The sequence below is a fragment of the Clytia hemisphaerica genome, unplaced genomic scaffold, assembly GCF_902728285.1.
Source record: "Clytia hemisphaerica strain Z4C2 unplaced genomic scaffold, Clytia hemisphaerica genome assembly, whole genome shotgun sequence".
Classification (NCBI taxonomy): Eukaryota; Metazoa; Cnidaria; class Hydrozoa; order Leptothecata; family Clytiidae; genus Clytia; species Clytia hemisphaerica.
The window spans coordinates 1-20,797 of NW_027103826.1; the positions used below are offsets into that span (position 1 = coordinate 1).

Below are 20,797 nucleotides of genomic sequence, written 5' to 3' on the forward strand. Positions count from 1 at the left end.
GGCTCGCGAGGCTGTCAATTAATTTTTTCTCCTGTTTTGTTACCCAGTCGAATTACGTAACTCTATATTGTCATCATAATTAGTGCGAGTTATTTTTGTAGTTTTGGACTCTCTCACTTACTCTCGGGTACAGGGGAGGGGGCTGCTAATTAATTTTAAAAAATTTTTCCACCCAGGACATTCTTATTCCAATCCCCCCCCCGCTTATTGATTTTTGGGAAAATCTTTTTGAAAGTTCCCTCTTTTGCCCTAATTCTGCTGTATTAGCCTTCTTTTCGAAAATTTTCCACCCAGGACATTTTTATTCCAACCCCCCCCCTCCTCCGCTTATTAAGTTTTGAGATTTTTCCAAACCCCCCCGCTTATTCCAAACCCCACGGCTATTAGGTACCCGAGAGTATCAAATTATTCAAGTACATTAAAAATTGAGATCAGCAAAAGTGCAGGTGATGTGCTACACAAATGCAGGATGCTTGCCACTCTCTTGCTAACAGTGAATGGCGCTGACTAACGCCCTCAAGAAGAAGAATCGGCATTTAGACTTTCAGAAGCAATATACCATGAAACAAAATTTAATATACATATTGCGAAGATAATTCTGAATTGTAATAAAATCGACCTATACGTTTTGCATTCCAATTCACCCCTTCAATATTACCAAAGACATCCGTCAATTGTATGAACGAGTGACGTAAAAAGTCTTGCGATGCAAATGATATGAAAAAAATAATATCCCCCTTGCTCGTTTTCTTACCTGCCTTTTGGACGTGACATTAGAGAGTAGCTCTTGCCATAGTCCGTATAAAAAACCCCGGCCTTTTGTTTCTTTTCATTGAATGGGCCCTGTGTAGGAGCATACTTTTACACAGGGCTCATTTTTGAGACACAAATTGAGCCAAATATAAAAGTTGATAATGTCGACATTTTTGCTTAGATTGTCAATAATTTTGGATGAAATGGCAGAAATTGAAAGAATGCATTGACATTGCCCTAAATTTTGTTTAATGATATGAGAAATCACAACTTTCAATGACATTTCTCCATAATGCGAATTTGTAACATCTGTAAGTTTAAGGGCTCGGTAGCACATTACTAGCGGGATCAGTATCATTGACAAATAATTTGATGGCTCGAGCCAGGGTCAAATCTACAGTGTTTTGAAAAAAATTCTAAGTCGCAAGTTTTTCTGAGCATTAAGCTATACATTTAATCATTGTCTTTGACAGCCCTTCGACCTTGAGTTACGAAGACACGTACAACACACTGAAGTATGCAAACCGAGCGAAGAATATCAAATCCAATCTAACCTCCAATACCATAAATGTTGATTTTCATGTCACCCAATACGCAAAGATTGTTGAAGATCTCAAAAATCAGGTAATTTTCTTTCTGTCTTTAATAGACGCTTTGAATAAATTTTTGAAATCTTTGCAGAACAATTTCGTCCTGTTGATTATTTGCAAAGTTTCTCATCATTTCCTTGGTCAAACTGTGACAAGAAGAACTTGAAGGAAAGTGTTATCAATTATTCAATATTTTATGTGCGAGTCGATGAGTTTTTTTTAAATAAATCAATATAATATTATATCGTAACACCATCATATAATGTTATTATTTTTTCCAGGGTAGTTATTTACAATGCGAATCAGATTTTGTTTAGCAACTAAATCAATCAAAGCTAATTAACTGATTGGTATTGAATAACACGCCCAATTGACGATTCAAAGTCGACTCGACTTCAAAAGTTTACCATTTTGACCAAGCAAATAAAAACAAAAAGATAGACAAAAATTTAAGTTTATTCACTTCAAGTGGTCACTCTTTTTGCTACAATTTTGCAAATGGACTTTGTGGATCTTGATAAATCGAATATTTCGAGGCATTTAAGGTTCTTCTTCAGGCACATTAAAGTATCTTTAGGCTGACAGCACTGACAGCTTCCTTCTGCCTCAACAATCACGTTCGTTTTATCAATTTTGAAGGTGGGAATCGTTGATGTCACCTAAATTTCTATCCCATTAAAGTACTGTCATTAGGCTGGGCCTATCTGCGAAATTCAAAAATTTCGCACTATTGGGTGGTAATATTTTCACGATTTTGTATCTTTAAACTGTCAAAGCATGCATATTGGTAGTTGAAATACACATTATTTGCGCTTTTTTGATGCAAGTAACCATTCAAAAAGTATTTATTTGACATATTTTGAGTTTTGATTAAAAATATTTCGCGGATGAGGCCCTTCCAAATTTCCATTGGGATTTAATTTCGCGGATTTTCGCGGATGACACCCAATCCACGAAATCCGCGAAATTCAATCCCTGCGAAAGTTTATCCCATTAAAGTATTTCGTCCATTCCGAGAAATTTTCAACCGCGAATGGAGATCTACACTCGATTAAACCGCCTCTATGGGTGCTATAAAATAGTGTATGGGTCGCAGCGCTCCTAGGTCTCTACTGGCGGTATGCAGTCAAAAATGAGAGTGACGTACAAACCCCTTGTTCTGGAATGACCGTTTTTTGTTTTTCTAGATTGCTCTCCTGCAAAAGAAACTGGAAGAAAATAAGACATCAGAATATCTTCATTGTGAAGACGAAAAGAAGAAGAACAAAAGTGTTGAAGTAGAAGAAGAATTGCTAAAGTAATTTCAATTGTTATCAAAATATTTTTCCTTTGCTGACTGATGGATTTCCATACCTCATCCGGATTTAAATAAAAAGAGTCTCAAAGTTTAGCAAAATTCGTTAAAATATCGAAAATATAGATTTATTTGTTGAACGAGGTCCATTTTCCGTCTTGGAGGTAACACTGTTCTTCTACTTGTTTTGTCTTTCGTTGCACGATCGATTCCTCTTGTTTTATTTATCTTTTATATTTGAGTGAGATTTTGTACGGGAAATAAATCCTTAGGGAATACAGTGTATTAAACAGTTTATTTGGCACATTAGCGCTGTGTTTCGCCTTCTATTTGAGTATTTCTATTTAAACTCGTAGGTTTAGTGAAGAATTGCGAGAGTTATTTCAAGAGCAAAAGACGTTTGTCAAACAACTGATTGATGTTGAAGCCACAGACAAAGAATTGACAATCAAACTCAAACATAAGGTAGGTTCTAATGAATCATGGTCACCCTCCTGGAGAAGAGGGAGGAGGATATTAGTGAGGTTTTAGGATATTTAGGAAAAGTGTTTAGAAATATTTAAGGAATGAGCCATTCCAGGTAATAGTTTTATGTTGAGGAAGTCATTTTGAGCAGACCAGCCTCTGTGGATTTTTTGCCGAAACTGTAAATAGTTTAAAAATAGTTTTTAACGAATATTTCAGTCACCCCTTGATTCTGGCTGAAATTTCACAAAACTGAACATTGGCTAGAACGAAGAACTCTAACGACATTTGAATTGTCACTAGAACATTACCGTACCATTTCTAAAATTCAGCCGTCCATCTCATTTTTTGTTGTATTTTACCAGGAGAGAAGTTTTAAACGGCTGGAGATCATCAAAACGCTTAGTGGACAATCCTTAGAACCGGTAAGTAAATCTCTGATTACTTGTTGACCCTTTCCCTACAGTCAAAAATAAATATTTTTCATGCGGCCCCTTGCATCAAAAATACAAGCAGGGTTCAGACAGACCCTGGAAAACCTGGAAAACCTGGAAATATGATAAATTTTCAGAAAAATCAGGGAAACTCAGGGAAACCCAGGGAAAAAGAATTTTTTTCCCAGTCTGCTCATGGAAACTCAGGGAATTTTATTTTTTGAAGAATGAATTTAAAAAAGTTTTTTCTTAGATTCATTTAGATTTTTGCTAACAACAAAACTTTAATTTTTACCTTAGGTTTACCATTTGATTTGAGTGCCTTTTGTTTAAAGATACATCTCTTTTGACTCTGCTCAGTTTTTATGGTTTGCTTGATACTCAGGGAAAAAATAGCTAAAATGAGGAATTTCTCAGGGAAAAAACCTTTGAAAATTGATTAAAATTCAGGGAAACTCAGGGAATTTTATTTTCGAAGGTCTGTCTGAACCCTGACAAGTCAAAATATACATCCCCTGGGCATGTCAAAAATTTCCGCACTAACGAATGCACAGTACTTTGGCACGGCTAGCACGGCATAGGAGGTTTTAGATCACGTCGAACTTATCAGAGGAAGAAATTTGTAATTTTAATTTCATTGACTTTTAACGAGCGTTGCACTCCTTCGCATGTTTCCGACGTACTTGCTCTATTGTCTTAAATCCTCCGCTTCACGGAAAGGATTTAAATAAATTCAAAAATTTGGAGAGAAAAATATTTTCGTGATACCATTAAATGTGTCTGTTATCGAAATATTTTTTGGGGAGGTCATTTGTGAGCAAATGAAATATAATTCAAAGCCTTATTATACCTTTATTTCATCAGGCTTGTCAAAAACTAGAGACTCTTCGCAATCAAACACTCTTCAAACAATCACAACTAGCTGAGCAATCAAATCGGCTGAAAGCTTCATTAAACACAAACAATGAACAAATACAAAGCTTGCAACACGTGATCGATGAATGGGCCAATCAGAGAACAGACGGCATTCGAAACCGTGTTAATTTCATGTACGAATCACTAACAACGGACGTCAATAGTATGTCATTCAGTACGAAATATAAACACGCAAAACGACATTTGACACTTCAAGATAATGATCAGAAGAATAATGAAAAGTAGGTCTTCATTCACTTTATCCTGATATTTCTTTTTGCGCTATAGCATTGAAGCAATGAAAAGTAGGTCCTCGTCACTGAACTTTCTATACCCTGGACCAAGCTATACCCGCCATCTTTGATCGAAGTTTTTTTTGGAATTGGTACTTGAAAAGAAGCCATTGCAATGTTAAAAATTAATGTCTAACGGCGCTACATCATCGAAAGTGTTCGAGGAAAAGTAGATCTAGCACCCTCAATGCATTTTCACCGCTATTGAGTAGTGCTACCATTAGGGTACCACTTTCAAAAAAAACTCCGATCAAAGATTTTGCTTGGCCAGGTCAGTGGTCCGCGTTCACTTTCTCCTGATATTTCTTTTTGCACAAGAGTATGTAGCATTGAATTCAAATCTTTCCCAGGCAGGAAAAAGTGAAACCTTATCTTCCAATCCAATAGAATCGATTTTAGCCCCTTTGAATTAAAATCTTTCCCAGGCAGGAAAAAGTGAAACCTTATCTTCCAATCCAATAGAATCGCTTTTAGCCCCTTTGAATTAAAATCTTTCCCAGGCAGGAAAAAGTGAAACCTTATCTTCCAATCCAATAGAATCGCTTTTAGCCCCTTTGAATTCAAATCTTTCCCAGGCAGGAAAAAGTGAAACCTTATCTTCCAATCCAATAGAATCGCTTTTAGCCCCTTTGAATTCAAATCTTTCCCATGCAGGAAAAAGTGAAACCTTATCTTCCAATCCAATAGAATCGCTTTTAGCCCCTTTGAATTCAAATCTTTCCCAGGCAGGAAAAAGTGAAACCTTATCTTCCAATCCAATAGAATCGCTTTTAGCCCCTTTGAATTCAAATCTTTCCCAGGCAGGAAAAAGTGAAACCTTATCTTCCAATCCAATAGAATCGCTTTTAGCCCCTCTGAATTAAAATTTTTCCCAGGCAGGAAAAAGTGAAACCTGATCATCCAATCCAATAGAATCGATTTTAGCCCCTTTGAATTCAAATCTTTCCCAGGCAGGAAAAAGTGAAACCTTATATTCCAATCCAATAGAATCGCTTTTAGCCCCTTTGAATTCAAATCTTTCCCAGGCAGGAAAAAGTGAAACCTTATCTTCCAATCCAATAGAATCGCTTTTAGCCCCTTTGAATTCAAATCTTTCCCAGGCAGGAAAAAAGTGAAACCTTATATTTCCAATCCAATAGAATCGCTTTTAGCCCCTTTGAATTCAAATCTTTCCCAGGCAGGAAAAAGTGAAACCTTATCTTCCAATCCAATAGAATCGCTTTTAGCCCCTTTGAATTTAAATCTTTCCCAGGCTAGAAAAAGTGAAACCTTAAAATGCAAATGGCTTATATTCCCATCCAATAGAACCACTTTTACCCCTTCAGTGCTTCAGCGCAACTCCAATTAATAGATTTTGATGGACAATTTCGAACTTAGCTTCATACAGTACAGTTGTCAACAGTCTAAATTAAAGTTTTGAATTGTTTGATTTCTTACTTTTTATCTCCGAACAAAAATGCTTCTTTTGGTCGAATAGCTCTGGTCACGGAAACACGTTTTTCTTTTTTTGTCAATTTCAACAAGCTCTCGAAAGTCGTGCTTGTATTTGATGATCGATTCTCGAAAGGCAGAAAGATCACTTTGAGAGAAATAAGTTGTTATTGACGGTTAGTTTAACATTTCTATTTCAGACTGATCTCCCAACTTTTGGAGATAATCACTGCGCAGCAAAACAAAATTAACGGCAACCAATCAGGGACACCTGCTCGTCGACAATTAACCAATCAAATTGAAGAATTACCGAATTCCTTATTGTTCGACGGCCCTAAAATCACGTGGGCCGACCAGACATTAGTAACAGATACAGAAAACCAGGATCCACAAAATATGGTAGACAGTAACGTGAATTTTTACTTGGACTTCAAATCGTGTACGCCTTTGAAAACACCATCACGCAAGCCGTCCGTGCTTCGACGAATCATACAACAATCACGTGGACACGATAATGACACCACTCTTAACACTACATTAAATACAGGGCCGGTTCGTGGCTTTAAGCAACCTTCTATCACTATAAACGAACCGAACAAACCTTCTGATAACGTTAATGAGACGTTTTCGATTTCATCTTTACCCTTGAATTCAACTTACATCCGTGATACAGAAATTATCCAACGACGATGAAGAGCGAAGAAAGACTTTCATACTCTCCACCCCGCATGCTAAAACTCAACGACCGCACTCCCTTGTAGAGTATCCAGAACACACCATCGCCCGAGGAAAATGGCGAGTACGCTAAAAGTTATATCCCTGTACGACCGCCTTTGAAAGAAAAAGATAAAAATACTGTCAAAAATGGGATGACATCATTCTTCAAATCTCCGCGTATGCGATCTTTCACTGAAGGAAATGGAACGAAGCTTAAGAAACAAGACCGCACTTTTACTGTTCCGAAATTCAACAAAAAACGTCACGCCGACATCGGAATGCCGGTACGCTCTACCAGTACGTTGAGTCTGCATAAAGAAAATGTCAAGCCGAAAAATAAATCAAGAACTTTGAGACCGTCACAAAGTCTTATTTCGTTGAACTCTGCTTCTCAAACTAGCATGAAATCATCTAAACAAAACAAAGGAAGATTTAGATTTTAGTTTTTATTGCTGGAAAAGTTTCACAAGCAAAGCCTCTTCATTGAAAGAATTAAATTTAGGAGTGTTTTATTAAATACTGTAGAGTCAATAGCGCTTCTACCTTTTTTCTGACAGCATTTTTTGCCTCATACCAAAGTCAAAGTGACTGTTTAAAATTCAATGGTCGAATTCTGCTGTCAGGACAATTTTAGAGACTGATTATAGCTGAGCACTGTTCTGTAGAATTTTGATTTTAAAGGGATGAAACAAGAACAATAGCTAGTAAGTTTTTTTAATTGTAATTTTTCTTATTTGTGCACACAACTTGAATTTGTATATAATTTTACCTATTTTTTCATATTTAAATTCTGCCAGTTGATATTTATAATTTGAACGACGCTTCAGCTGGTAAATAGTAAGTTGTAAATTTCTTTGAATATCTCAAAGAACTTGATTTTCACTTTATTTGTACGAAACTACTATTCTCAAAACTGTATAAGTAAAAACAATATGACTGGATGATAATGTAATATCCCCGTAATATCACTTTTCTCCAGTATTTAAATAGATATTTAATTATGGAGACAAAAGTTTCAAAACTTTCAAACGAATTTTTCTTTAAAAGTATGTTGAATAGGGTTAAAGCGTACCCTGCCCTTTCTTCCTTTCGAAATTTTGAATAATGTTGGTCGTGATAATCGAGAAAAAAGGGAAATTCCCACGACAATCTTATGGCCACAAACGTTTTGGAAGCGCTCTGACTTTGGGTTGGAAGAGTAGACTTTGAAATCTGAGTAGGTTTAAAGCTAGACTTTCCCCTCCCGCCCGAACTTTAAATTTCGAAAAATGAGGAATTAACCCAAATTCTCAATGAATTTCGAGGATTATACATAAGTTTGTTTGTTTCTATTCTTATAAAACAAGCCTTTCTCGTTTCGACCATATGCGAGGGAGTGTAAGCTCCAAATTCAAACCACCATAAAAATCCATGAAAGAACGAAGAATAAACGAGGTTCTAGGTCACCTGGGTCTACCCCTAAGAGGGCTCTCAACTCCGCAACCCTGACGCTATGTATGGTAATGATTCAATACCCCCTAAGATATAAGGTTAAAGAACGAGAAAACCGACAATTATTGACGACATATTTAGCCATCCCAATCCCCGATCTTGTTACCTTAAGGGCAGAAAGTTTTGCGAGACCGAAAAGTCGCGAAATTTCGCGGATTAAAGTTTCGCGATTTTTACTTTTTGTAGAAAATTTACGGAAGAAACTTTCGCGGTTTTTTGTGAATGTTCAATTTTAGTAGCAATAACTTTCGCGAGTGGCTAGGGAAAGTGAATAAAAGATTATTTCAAATCTCATTTTTTTCTTCAATCGAAAGAGTCGAGGAAAGAGTGATATGCTAATAAATGAAAAATAAACTATTTGCACTTCTTCCTCCCATTCCGCGAATCCTAGTCAGTGCGATGATATCGACTCTCCTCGGCTTTTAAAACTTGGAAAAAACTTTCGCGATTTTTAGGAAAATTTGATTTTTCGCGAAATTAACTTTCGCGAATTTCTTGTTTAATTTCTTACCTGGCAGAAACTTTCGCGAAATAATGCCAAAAACGCGAAAAACGCGAAAAATTCTGCCCTTAAAGTAGTGAGTACCACTAACTGTTCAAAGAACAACGCATGATGTGCATGATATGGGCTGAAATTGGAGCATCCACTACATGATGTTAACCCCTTCTTTTAATGCAATGTTTGTCTTGAGGTCCAAGGATAACGAATAAACAGCAACTAATCGTACCCTAGCCGAATCTAAAGAGCAAACTTTCAGACTTTTAAGGAATAATCGACAATGACCATTTATTTTCTTGGTTTGATGATAAAAACAGATAAAATCTATTCTATCACTATTTGTTAGTATTTGTCATCTTAAAATGTTTATTTTGTTTTGTTTAGATACAAACATTATTTTGATTAGTAATAAGAAAATGAAACAATAGCAATATGTTCATGAAGAAAACCATAAATACATGATATAAAATCAAGTCGAAATGTTATGAAACATTTTCATGCATAATTTTCTTTTTACCTATTCCAAAAGGTACACCCAAATTCTAGCTATCATGCCCAAGTGAGGTCCAAAGTGGAGCAGAGAAAGTTTTTTTCTACAAAAAGTAATAGCCGTTAAATTGCCAGGTTAAATTGGTTGAATCCTAGGCTAAAGACAAGATATAATGGCTATAATGGCCAGGATAATTGAAAATTCCCCAAAACATACGTGATTGTAAACGTTTTATACTTGGGAGAGGCTTTTCCTTGAAATCCTAATAAGTTTTAAAATGAATTCAATCTAATTTCTTGGTTGGTAAATGGAAGGGAAAGTCACTGTTTTTCTACCAAATCTCTGTGAATCCTGCCGCTCAAAACGAAAGCGAAAGTAGTTAGTTCGTTCTAATAAACCAGACCAGATTTCAAGATTTTTCTCAAAATTACTGACTTTAAAAAAAAACAAGACAAAAATACTACGACATCGAGAAACGAAGGCTCCAAAAACGGCGACATCGAAAAATGGAGGCTCCAAAAACGACGGCATCGAGAAACGGAGGCTCTAAAAACGGCGACGTCGTCTTTCCGAGAATTATGAATAGTCGCGCGGCTGAGGTCGAAAAACGTTTCATTTCGTGATACATATTTTAGATTCCAAAAAAAACAACGGAAACTCGCGAATTAGTATGTGTAGATTACAAAATCAAAAAGTTTCCACGATATTATCGTGCAAGTAACGAGTAATTGGCGATTTTTTGCGTTTCCAGGCAAAATTGCAAGGCCTGGAAGGGGCCTGGAAATTCATGATTTTTGGGGGGTCTTCAAATTAAAAAAAGACCTACACCACATGATAGAGCTCTTCAAACTGAGCAAAAAAGTGTATTACACCAAAGTCCCAACTTCTCTAGATCAAAAGTTATGGGCCTATTTGTGGTAAAAAACTGATGGAAAACAGGGAATTTCCCCACAATCTGCATTAATTTATGCAAAATTAAACACCTTTTTGACCACAAATAGGCCCATAACTTTTGATCTAGAGAAGTTGGGACTTTGGTGTAATACACTTTTTTGCTCAGTTTGAAGAGCTCTATCATGTGATATAGGTCTTTTTTTAATTTGAAGACCCCCCAAAAATCATGAATTTCCAAGCCTTGCAATTTTGCCTGGAAACGCAAAAAATCGCCATTTACTCGTTACTTGCACGATAATATCGTGGAAACTTTTTGATTTTGGAATCTACATATACTAATTCGAGAGTTTCCATCGAAAAAAGTGGAATCTAAGAGGTGTATCACGAAAATCATTTTCTAGCCACTTTTTTCGACCTCAGCCGCGCGACTAGAACCCGATGACCCCTGATACGGGGGAGAGGGATGCTGCTCTCGCAAAAGGGCGGAAGGAGGAGGGAGGGTGAATCGCGCCCATTTTGTAGAAAAAGAGAATGGGTTCTAAGTTTGTGCTGCTAACGACAAATTACTCATTCAGTTATTTTTGCTGATGGTTGTTCGTTTTTCTGACTTTATCATCATGAAAGGGAAATTTGATATGACGCGTCATCAATCCCCATTCCTTCGAATGGTAAAATCGGCGTATCAAACCATTCATACATTTCGAAGCGAAGTTGTATCACTTTTAGATTATAGGGGGAGGCAAGATGGCCGCCTGAAAATCAGTGACTCAAGAAAACAGGAAAAGATTTACCCTAACGTTGCTTGGTCATTTTTATACATACTGGTCAAATTTTTGTTGAAAATAAACATTCAAAATGAGGAACATTGCTTTGATAACTTTTTGTGTGTTGGTAAGTTATGCTTATACTTCTGGAGCAAGAAAACCATTAAACAATTTTATTCGACATCATGAAAGACTCAGTTATGACACTGAAGATGTCCACAAGCGTGTACGACGTGCCAATGAATTATCTCCTCATGCTGATGTGAGAATCAAGTTCAAAGCTCATAATAAGAACTTCACTATTCATATGAGAAGAAATCATTTCATCTTTTCCAAAGATTTCAAAATTGTTGATGGTCATGGAAAACGTGTTCATTATGACTACTCTCGATTTATGCATGGGAATGTAGAGGGTTATCACCGTAGCTACGTTATGGGAAAACTAGATGAAGGTAGATTTGAGGGTTCAATTCATCTTCATGATGACCAGTTTCATGTTGAACCAGCCGAAAAGTATTTCAAGGATGACTCAACCGCCAAATACCATTCTGTAATTTACAGTCACCGTGATGTTGAGCATAATGCCAAATTTGGTAAAGTTGATGTTCCAGAGCGCCCTACCACCCTTAAGGGAAGCAGTCTTTATAAGAAAATGGAGCAAGAAAAAGAGAATATGAAAGAAGAAGAACTGAAGCAACATGGAAAAGAACGATACAGGAGAGGAACGAAAAACAGGCACAAGAACACATGTAATTTGAAGCTTGTTGCTGATCACTTGTTCATGAAGAAGTTTATCCGTCGTGAAACTGCTATCGATCAAATGGTTCTTCATTATCAAGCTGTCGAATATATCTTCAGAAATCAAACCTTCAACACTACAGGAGAATATGATAGCAACTTCTCACCAGAAGGTGTGGGTTTCAGAATCAAAGAAGTCCATGTCTGGCTTGAAGATTCTGTACCAAAAAACCTTGCTCCACCCCACATTTCTATTTATCGCCTATTGGAACTTTTCTCTAGAATGAATCACAGCTCGGTCTGCTTAGCATACTTATTCACTGATCGTACTTTTGATGATGGAATCATGGGTTTAGCTTACGTAGCTTATCGTTATGGCCAACCAGGAGGTATTTGTGATCCCTACGCAAAATATGGAGAAGTTTGGAAAACATACAACACTGGTGTGCTATCATTTCAGCTTTATAACAGAGAAGCGCCTCCTCTTGTTACAGAAATCACACTTGCGCATGAGCTTGGTCACTCATTTGGAGCTCAGGTAATTTGATTCCATTGGAATTTCTAAAATCACTCTCTAATTTTAGTTTTTTGGCAAAATTATACAGTCAACTACCGTAAGTTTCTTCTCTGATTGCTAAGTAAAGAATAATATTTTTCATCAGCGATTCCAACATTCTGATTATTCCTATCTTTAAAGAAGGTTGTTGAAATTAGAAGGGGGATGTCGATATTAGACCAACTTACGGTAATACCTTTTTCTCCTTTTTTTGCAAATGACTTTAAAATATATACCTTTTTTAAAGAGGCCACCCTGTTGGATTATTATGTAGTCCAGCATAAAAACAATGATATAACCATGCATATTTATTACAATATGCATGAAACAGTAATTATGCATGGCTGTATCATTGTTTTTATGCTGGACTACATAATTATTCAACAGGATGGCCTCTTTGAAAAAAGGTCTATTGATGAACTGATTTTTGTGTTTTGGCAAAAGAATTAGCTCTATTAAAAATTCCTTGGAAAATGAAAGAATATTGCAGTGCAGTAGGAAGCATTTTGTTATTGGGGGGGGCTGAAGTTTAGTAACACCGCGAGGGCCAACCATGGTTTGGCCCGAGGGGGGAAATTTTGAAAATTTAAGCTCTAGATTGCTTGAAAATGCACTCAAAACAAAATGCTTTCAAGAAAAAACAAGAAAAACTTTGCATTTTGCAAAATAACCATTTTTGAAAAAATTATTGGGGGGGCTTGCCCCCCCCCCCCCAAGTTGCTACGGCACTGTATTGGTAAATAGTTCCACAGAAATAAACAAGCAATAGAAAGCAATAGAAAATGATAACTTCTCAAAATGAAAGTGAGAGACTGTGAACAGAGGATGATCAAATAGGATTTCTATACCCTAATGTAATGAAGAAAACAGTAATAACTATAGAGCCCTCTTCAGAAAGCATGTAACAAAACGGCACCCACTAGTTCAATCCTAGTGATTTAACAAAGCCAATTTCTATTTCACACTGTAGCAGTTTTAAGCATGTGATTACACCAAAAATTATCTATTTGACAAAAGCAAAGAAGTGTCGCAAAATTGAGAAATTTTAGTTAACGAAAGTGCCTATTTGATAAGAATACCTTCTTTGTCTGCAAATTGGCTAGATTGTATGAATACCCTAAGAATGCCTCCAGGTAAAGTTTGATAAGAATATGAAGTATTAGTAAGTTTAGTAGTAGTAGTTTTTTGTAGTAAAAATGCAACTTTTATTTGATTGAACTGAACTTAAAGACTAAGAGCAATTTTAAAGTATACTTTGTATTACCTTAGATGTATATATTTTTGCGGATACTAAATTTTTGGGAATCGCTAAATTTTTTTGAGAAATATGTTTTGTGAGTACTAAATTTTGTGATTAAAAAAAGGATTAACATATATGGTGCAAATTAAGTATCAAAATATACCGTTTAAACAGTCTCGCCATCTCCACCGTAGAGGCGGTAGGTAAAAATGCTCACTTTAGTACTGTGGAAGGTTAGAGAAATGTAAACATTGCCATTTTTTTCTTTCCTTTAGAGAGAATAATTTAGATATTTGAACATGATATCAATGATAATTTTATGGATCTCTCCTGAAAATTTCACAAAAATTCATCCAGAGGAAAAGAAGTTATGATTAAAAGGAGTTCTTTACCTACCATTTCTCTGCTGGGTTTTCTTATGAGAACTGGATGTTTACCTGCCATTTTTTACGGGGGAGAGATTTTTTTTGAATAAAGAAGCAACTTACAGGTTTCTGGACTTCTGGAGAATGTTTTCTGACAAAATGAAGTAAATGACTGTTTTGCTTCTTTTTGTCAGAAAAAGGTATCACTTACGTCTAGATCTCGAGATATTTTGGTTTAAATATTGAAAATTATCGATGTTTTTTGCTGAGTCAGCAGTTTTTCCGCATATTTACCCACCTTAAAAATTAAATATCTCAAGATCAAAACATCGAAAGTTAACATTAACCATACCATTTTCGAATACTTCTAATTCAGGGCTATCCAGCTGTGGGAATGATTTTTTATGAAAATCCCTCTAGGAAAATGCCGACGTCATCGGAAAACGCCAAAAACGTCGATTTTTCGCCTTAAAAATGCCATTCCTTGGCACCAGGTGGTAGAAACTTGACAAATAAAATCGGTTCACTCGAAAACTGCAGGAGATTCGAGGGGCAAATTTTTTTTGTCAATTCTACACCCTATTAGGAGCATAATATCAAAAATTTGCCCTGATCTAAGGGGTGCCCTACGAAAACCATTTTTAAAGCCTTTTCTGAATCTTGACGCTGGTCTAAAGCAAGGGTCTTGTTTTTCTCTGCAACAATAAACATTGTGAGAAAGGCAGTGATGCTCGCTCAAAATCAATCTTTTAATGAGTAGAACAATAATCAGTCATTTGTTTTTTGATGTGTACTATCTGCATCCGATGCCAGCATAAAACGCGTTTAGTCAATTTTCTCAATTTCGACTTCATGTCAGTTACTTCCTTTTGTCAGAAATGGGCAGATTTGTAGTGGACTCTTGATAAATTTTTACCAGTCATTTAAAAGCTCTCATAAAAGACTATTCTGATTTTTATACTTAGAATTGCTTTGGGAGGCACATACATTATTGATTGGAATAGCCTGGAATAAACCATTTTGTTTTGAAAATGACTTTACTAATGTTAAATAAATCTTTTTTTTTAACCTTTTTTTTTAAGAATTGAAAGAGTTTATAATAGTAACATCTTGAAGTTTTAATAACTTCAACGTTTTTCTTTTTTCTTTTTCCTTTCATCTTTTCTATCTGCTTCACAAAAACATTGTTTACTTTTTAGCATGATCCTCCAAATACTAAAGAGTGTGTACCAGGTCCTGAGAATGGTGGTAATTACATCATGTATGACAAGGCCACACCTGGTTTTCAAAAGAACAACAGAGCTTTCTCAACATGCAGCAAAGCATCTATGATACCTGTAATTAGTAAGTAGCAATATTTGGGAATTAAAAAAGGGTTGATAGTCAAGATCTGCCAATTAAAAAGGGCTGAATTCCAAGTACCTGATTCTTGACGGTGCCAAACTGCAAGGGAGAGATGAATGAATTGAAAGTGATCCTTTTACTTATTAAAGTAAGCCTGAGACCATTTTCATGATTATCTTAATTCTATTAAGTGTTGCGCTTTTTATTTTCGAGCTGAATACATGCCCATAAAAAGGGTTTTATTTTAGCACCAAAATTAAAAGGTGCGTGAATTAGTTATCTAGTCAGAGCTAGTAATTGATATAATTGTCCTTTTTACCTATATTATATTTCTTCAAAAAACTATTCAAAAAATGTCCCATAAATTGCAAGATTCTTGAAAATTAAAGGTTGTGCAGATATTCAATTTCTTTGCAAGGTGTGCGAAAATTAAAGGTGCAAAAATTAATCGAATTGAGGTATTGTTTTTTAATGAATCTCTTTTTCACTGGCCTTCTTTTGATATTGGTTTCAGCTTTGAAAGGCTCAAAATTTCAATCTGAAGCCAGATAGAGCCATATTAAAAAAGGCCTTGCTGCTGTTTATTTTATTACCTTTACTTTTATTGCTTCATTCGTATACTGGCATAGACAGCCTGTAAAACATCAAATTTAATTGTGCTAGCCTTCAAGAATATTGATTATAAACATATATCTCATATATCTTGACATTCTCAGAAAAAAACAAATTTTTGTTTATCATGTTTTGACTAGCTTTTATTTTGACATTTCAGATGCTAAAGGTCTTGAAACTCAACAAGGATGTTTTGAAAAAAGATATTGGGCTATCTGTGGAAATGGAGCTCACGAAGAAGGAGAGATATGTGATTGCGGAACAGTCTCAACCTGTGTTGAACAATGCTGTACCCCTCTTGGTTCGAAAACTGGAACACCGTGCACACTTCAAAACGAGGCATATGAATGCAGTCCAAGCAGAGGTGAGCTTTTATGAGTTCCATAGATCCATAAAATTTTGGGTGAATATCATTTTTTGAAAATTTTGATTTTTAGGGCCTGGGGACTGTAAATCTAAAAGCAAACTTCTGATTTTGTAAAAGACACCCACTTACATATGCATCTTAATACCCCCCCCCCATTTCTAAAAACTTCCCCTTTTCTACATAAAAATCTCTTACCTCCCCTTCTGACGGCTTCTGAGATTATTCGCCCTCTCCCCTTATAAAGAGGGGGCTAGGAACTATGTATGGAATCCTAAATTATGGCAGGCTCCTGCAATTACTTTACCTTAAGCCAAAAAGTATATGGTATGATCATAGTCTAAACAAACAAACTACATTATACTTTGTCCTTATATCATTGTGTTTGAATTTGATTTTAGGACCTTGCTGTCTAAATGAAACCTGTACTCTTGCACGTGAACATTTGAAATGCTTTGATGGAACTGAATGTCAAGAGTCTTTACAATGTGACGGGTTACGATACAACTGCCCTGCAAGAAAATTCAAGCCAAACAATACACTTTGTGATAAAGATCGTAGTGTTTGTATCAATGGTTACTGTCAAGGGTCATTGTGTTTGAAGTATGGTTATGAAGGATGCCCATGCAAGGATTCAGAAGATAAATGTAAAGTTTGCTGCATGAAGGGTGACGAGTGTGTCCCGTCCCATGAAATTCTTGGTGTAAGTTTGCATTCCAAGTTATTTATAATTTAGAATCTTGAAGGTTCCTTCAGGAATTCTTGTCTAATGTCTAATTATTATAATACAGTAACTAAATTTTTGTGGGAACTAATTGGCAAATTTGAGTCTTACCAAAATTTAGCCTTGTCAAAAACCCAAAATTAGTATGATTCGATTGTAAATATTTTGCAGAGCAGAATTCTAATAATTATCTTTTCATTCTCCAAAATTAATTCCCACCAAGATTTTTAAGAAATATTATTCGCCAAAATAAAACAGTTCGCTTAAGCTAGTTACTAAATACTAAATTAATCTTTTGCCTCATAAAATTGCACGGAAGAGTGAATGTTTATTTTTTTTGACATCAAAATTTTTAATTATTGCATTTACTTGATATCACTGTAGATGCCAAACACAACGAAATCCCGAGGAACACCTTGTGACTATTACAGAGGATATTGTGATGCTCTAGGTGATTGTCAACCAATAGATATGGATGGTCCCATGAGGCTCCTCTACTTCACATTCTTCACCGAAGAAGGTTCGTGATTTGATGTGGACATTACTAATATTTTTATATTTTTTATATTGACACACCCTTGATATTTTACCTGTGCTGTTTGTCGCTCTCCCACACTATTGATTTATGTCAAATTGATTGCTTCTTAATACAAAACTGATATCTGTCAATTAATCATTTTCAACCTCAGTTGATTCGAGAATTTGAAAATGTCGTTGTATGTTTGCAGCCAGGAGACTTCCAATGATCCGATTTTTTATTTCAAGTTTTTCGAGAATGGGAAGGTGTTTACGACGGCTACAATTTGACCTTGGATATTATATATATAATATTCATGATATGCACCATTGCAATGTCTTCCAACAGCTGATTGGTTAAAAGTGATGTATTGACTGATTTTACGTCACTTACAACCAATATTGGTTCCGTGATGTAATGTCAGAAGATGTTGCAATGGGGCATAACATGAATTTTAGATGAGAAATTATTTCGGTTTTGCCCTAAACTATATCAATAATATAATGTCCAAATAAAGTGTTTGATATTTAAATTCATCTTTTCGTATCAATTTTATTTTCAGGTATCAAGATCTGGTTTTCACGGTATTGGTATGTCGTATTACTCGGTTCCATCCTCATTTTGTGCATGTTGACTGCTTTTGTTTACTATTGCCAAGCTTTCACGCCTACCAACAATCCTAAACTGGATCAAAACAAGCCACACAAAGCACTCCGGAAACGCAGGAAACAAGCAGGCTACCAGCCAGGACGACCACCAATGTCTCAAACTTACACTTAAAATTGAGAACAGAGAAAAAAGTTACAAACATTTGAACGCCAAAAATGATAAATAATTTAGCAGTTACCATTTGGTGTGGTCTGGATTTAAACATTGATAACATTTTCGAATGCAAAATGGCTTGCAATTTTTTGATTTAAAACGGAAGCATGGCATGAGATATTTTGCCATCAGCTTTAGAAAAACAGCTCACAACACATCGATGCTTATCTTATTGGAAAAAGATAACTTTTAAAGGTACATATATGCAAAAAAATATCATACTAAATACTAAATATTATAACATAATGCAATTTTTAGGTTTTCGTTTGATAACATGGGAGTAATTTTTTTCTTTGGTGTTTGAAAGTCAAGTCGTTTTAAATAAGATGAATCAAGTGTGGAACCGACCGTAGTGTAGACAACACTAAGCACAATTCTACTTATCCTACTGGAATGACTCCAGGTATACTGTAACAATCTCTTTAAAATAGAGATATATTAGTTGCACTCTTTTTGATATTATTAGATAAATTTGAATGCAAAAGTCCTTAAATTCAGTAAGCAGAAATTGCTGCTTTGTTTGTAGAAAACTATTTATTCCGTAAGAATTGATTTAACTTTCTGGGCTACTTATTAAAATTTTTTATACATAGAGCAGATGATTTCTTAGTATCTTCCATTTATTTTTATGTATTAGCACACTGGTATAGTCAGTCAATAAACCGTATCACTTTTTATTACTTTATTTTCTTTAGTTTTTTATATTATGTAGGAATCGATTTTGACAATGAATCGATTTGGGCGGGTAAGGAATCCTCTAAAGTCAATTTATCTGAGATTTTATGTGAAAATAATTATTTTGAATTTTTTTCAGCAAAAAAGCCTTGAAGTCAATTTATCTGAGATTTTATGTGAAAATAATTATTTTGAATATTTTTCGCAAAAAAAGCCTTGATTAAAGGTCATATTTTTTTCAAAGGATTTGAATTTTAACGAAATTGACCCCCGCCCTACAACAACATTTTTATACCATATTTGTGAATATGCTCAATTAAAAATTATTAACTCTTTATATACAACAATGATAATTTTTGTATTTTTTTGGTTTTTTAATTGTTTTTATGATGATTTAAATTTGTTTTTTGTCTTTTTTGTGCGTGAAATTTTAATAAAATTACTTACACAAACTTGTTTATATCCGTTTGACTGTTTCTTCTGGTTTTTCGAATATGTTTCTGTTCACAAGAACAGGAACAGACACATAAAAATTCTCATTGATTTCGTAATCTCTTTTTTCAATGATAAACTGTTCGTCACTTTTACCAGGGCAACATTCACTAACTACCTATTTTGAGGAATCGAAAAATGATCTCTTGGTAAGAAGTCTTTCCATAAACCACGCTATATTCCAGAAGCTCTCTCTCTTGATTTTACGCTATGAAATCCACGTCCCTCATTTTCGAATTAATTAATTAAGTCCATACCCGGGGGGGGGGGGCATTTATTTGGCTGGTCCGATCCAACGCATAGGTTTTTCGAGACCCTCAGAATGCACTGTAACGTAAGACAAGAATTAATTGCGATCGTCACTTGAGTGGGATTCCATGAAATGAGAAAATTGATCACATTTTACCTTTAGGGGTGCTGGCCTTTGCACGCCGCTGCAGATCCGCAAAACATGGCCCTCTTCCAGTCGGCCCAAAGAGCCGTGGAGGCGTGATTTCTTCGAGTGAAGTAATCAAAATGGTAGATTAGCTGCGAAATACTGGGGAAGGGAACTGCACAAACACAAACTCTGACATGAATGACCAGGAATGAAACTTGTTGCCGCCTTTGTATGACTTGTATGGTTTGAACATTTTTTCGATTTTTGTAATGTACTTTATTTTTATATTCAAATCGACAAAATTGTCAGTTTAATTGACAGGGAAAATACTAGAATCTGATTGGATCCAAGGCAATAAAACAAGCCAGGCTAATCACCCGTGTAAGAAGCACAACGGATCAATGGATCGATGGATCAATGGATAGACCTTTTTTCAAAGAGGATGTCCTGTTGAATAATTATGTAGTCCAGCCATAAAAACAAAGATAGAGCCATGCATAATTACTGTATCATGCATATTGTAATAATTATGCATGGTTTTATCATTGTTTTTCTGCTGGACTACATAATTATTCAACAGGGTGGCCTCTTTGAAAAAAGGTCTATCGACAGATCAATGGATCGACAGATCAATGGATCGACGGATCGATGGATCAATGGATCGATGGATTGACAGATCAATGGATCGATGGATCAATGGATCAACGGATCAATGGATCAAAGGACCCTGCCGACGCACCGCACTGTCCGGTGTATTTGTCCGGTGGCAAAAAGTATCCTTTCGCTACACTGGACATAATAAGTCCGGTGTTGCATACAGGGAATTTTGAACGCAGGACATTTATGAAACAAAAAATTAAGAAACACCGGACGCACCGGACTGGTCATGTCCGGTGTTTTGATTGTCCGGTGGGAAAAAATATCCTTCTCCGACACCGG

General features: G+C 35.6%; 2 protein-coding genes across 2 annotated transcripts; both read left to right on the forward strand.

Annotated features, from left to right (window-relative positions):
- Window positions 1-1,226: 1,226 nt before the first annotated feature.
- LOC136806725 (kinesin-like protein KIF18A) lies at window positions 1,227-7,823 on the forward strand (the record flags this gene model as incomplete). The annotated part of the gene is given in 6 exon segments (XM_067063315.1): window positions 1,227-1,377; window positions 2,531-2,640; window positions 2,994-3,102; window positions 3,468-3,527; window positions 4,401-4,693; window positions 6,376-7,823. Coding segments are annotated over 6 exon segments (1,216 nt in total), but the record flags the coding sequence as incomplete, so codon positions are not given.
- A 3,167-nt stretch (window positions 7,824-10,990) lies between these two features.
- LOC136806726 (disintegrin and metalloproteinase domain-containing protein 10-like) lies at window positions 10,991-19,447 on the forward strand. The gene is made up of 6 exons (XM_067063316.1): window positions 10,991-12,306; window positions 15,129-15,273; window positions 16,046-16,249; window positions 16,651-16,952; window positions 17,358-17,493; window positions 18,053-19,447. The coding sequence occupies exons 1-6, from the start codon at window positions 11,122-11,124 to the stop codon at window positions 18,268-18,270; spliced, it is 2,190 nt and encodes a 729-aa protein (XP_066919417.1). The 5' UTR covers window positions 10,991-11,121; the 3' UTR covers window positions 18,271-19,447.
- Window positions 19,448-20,797: the final 1,350 nt, after the last annotated feature.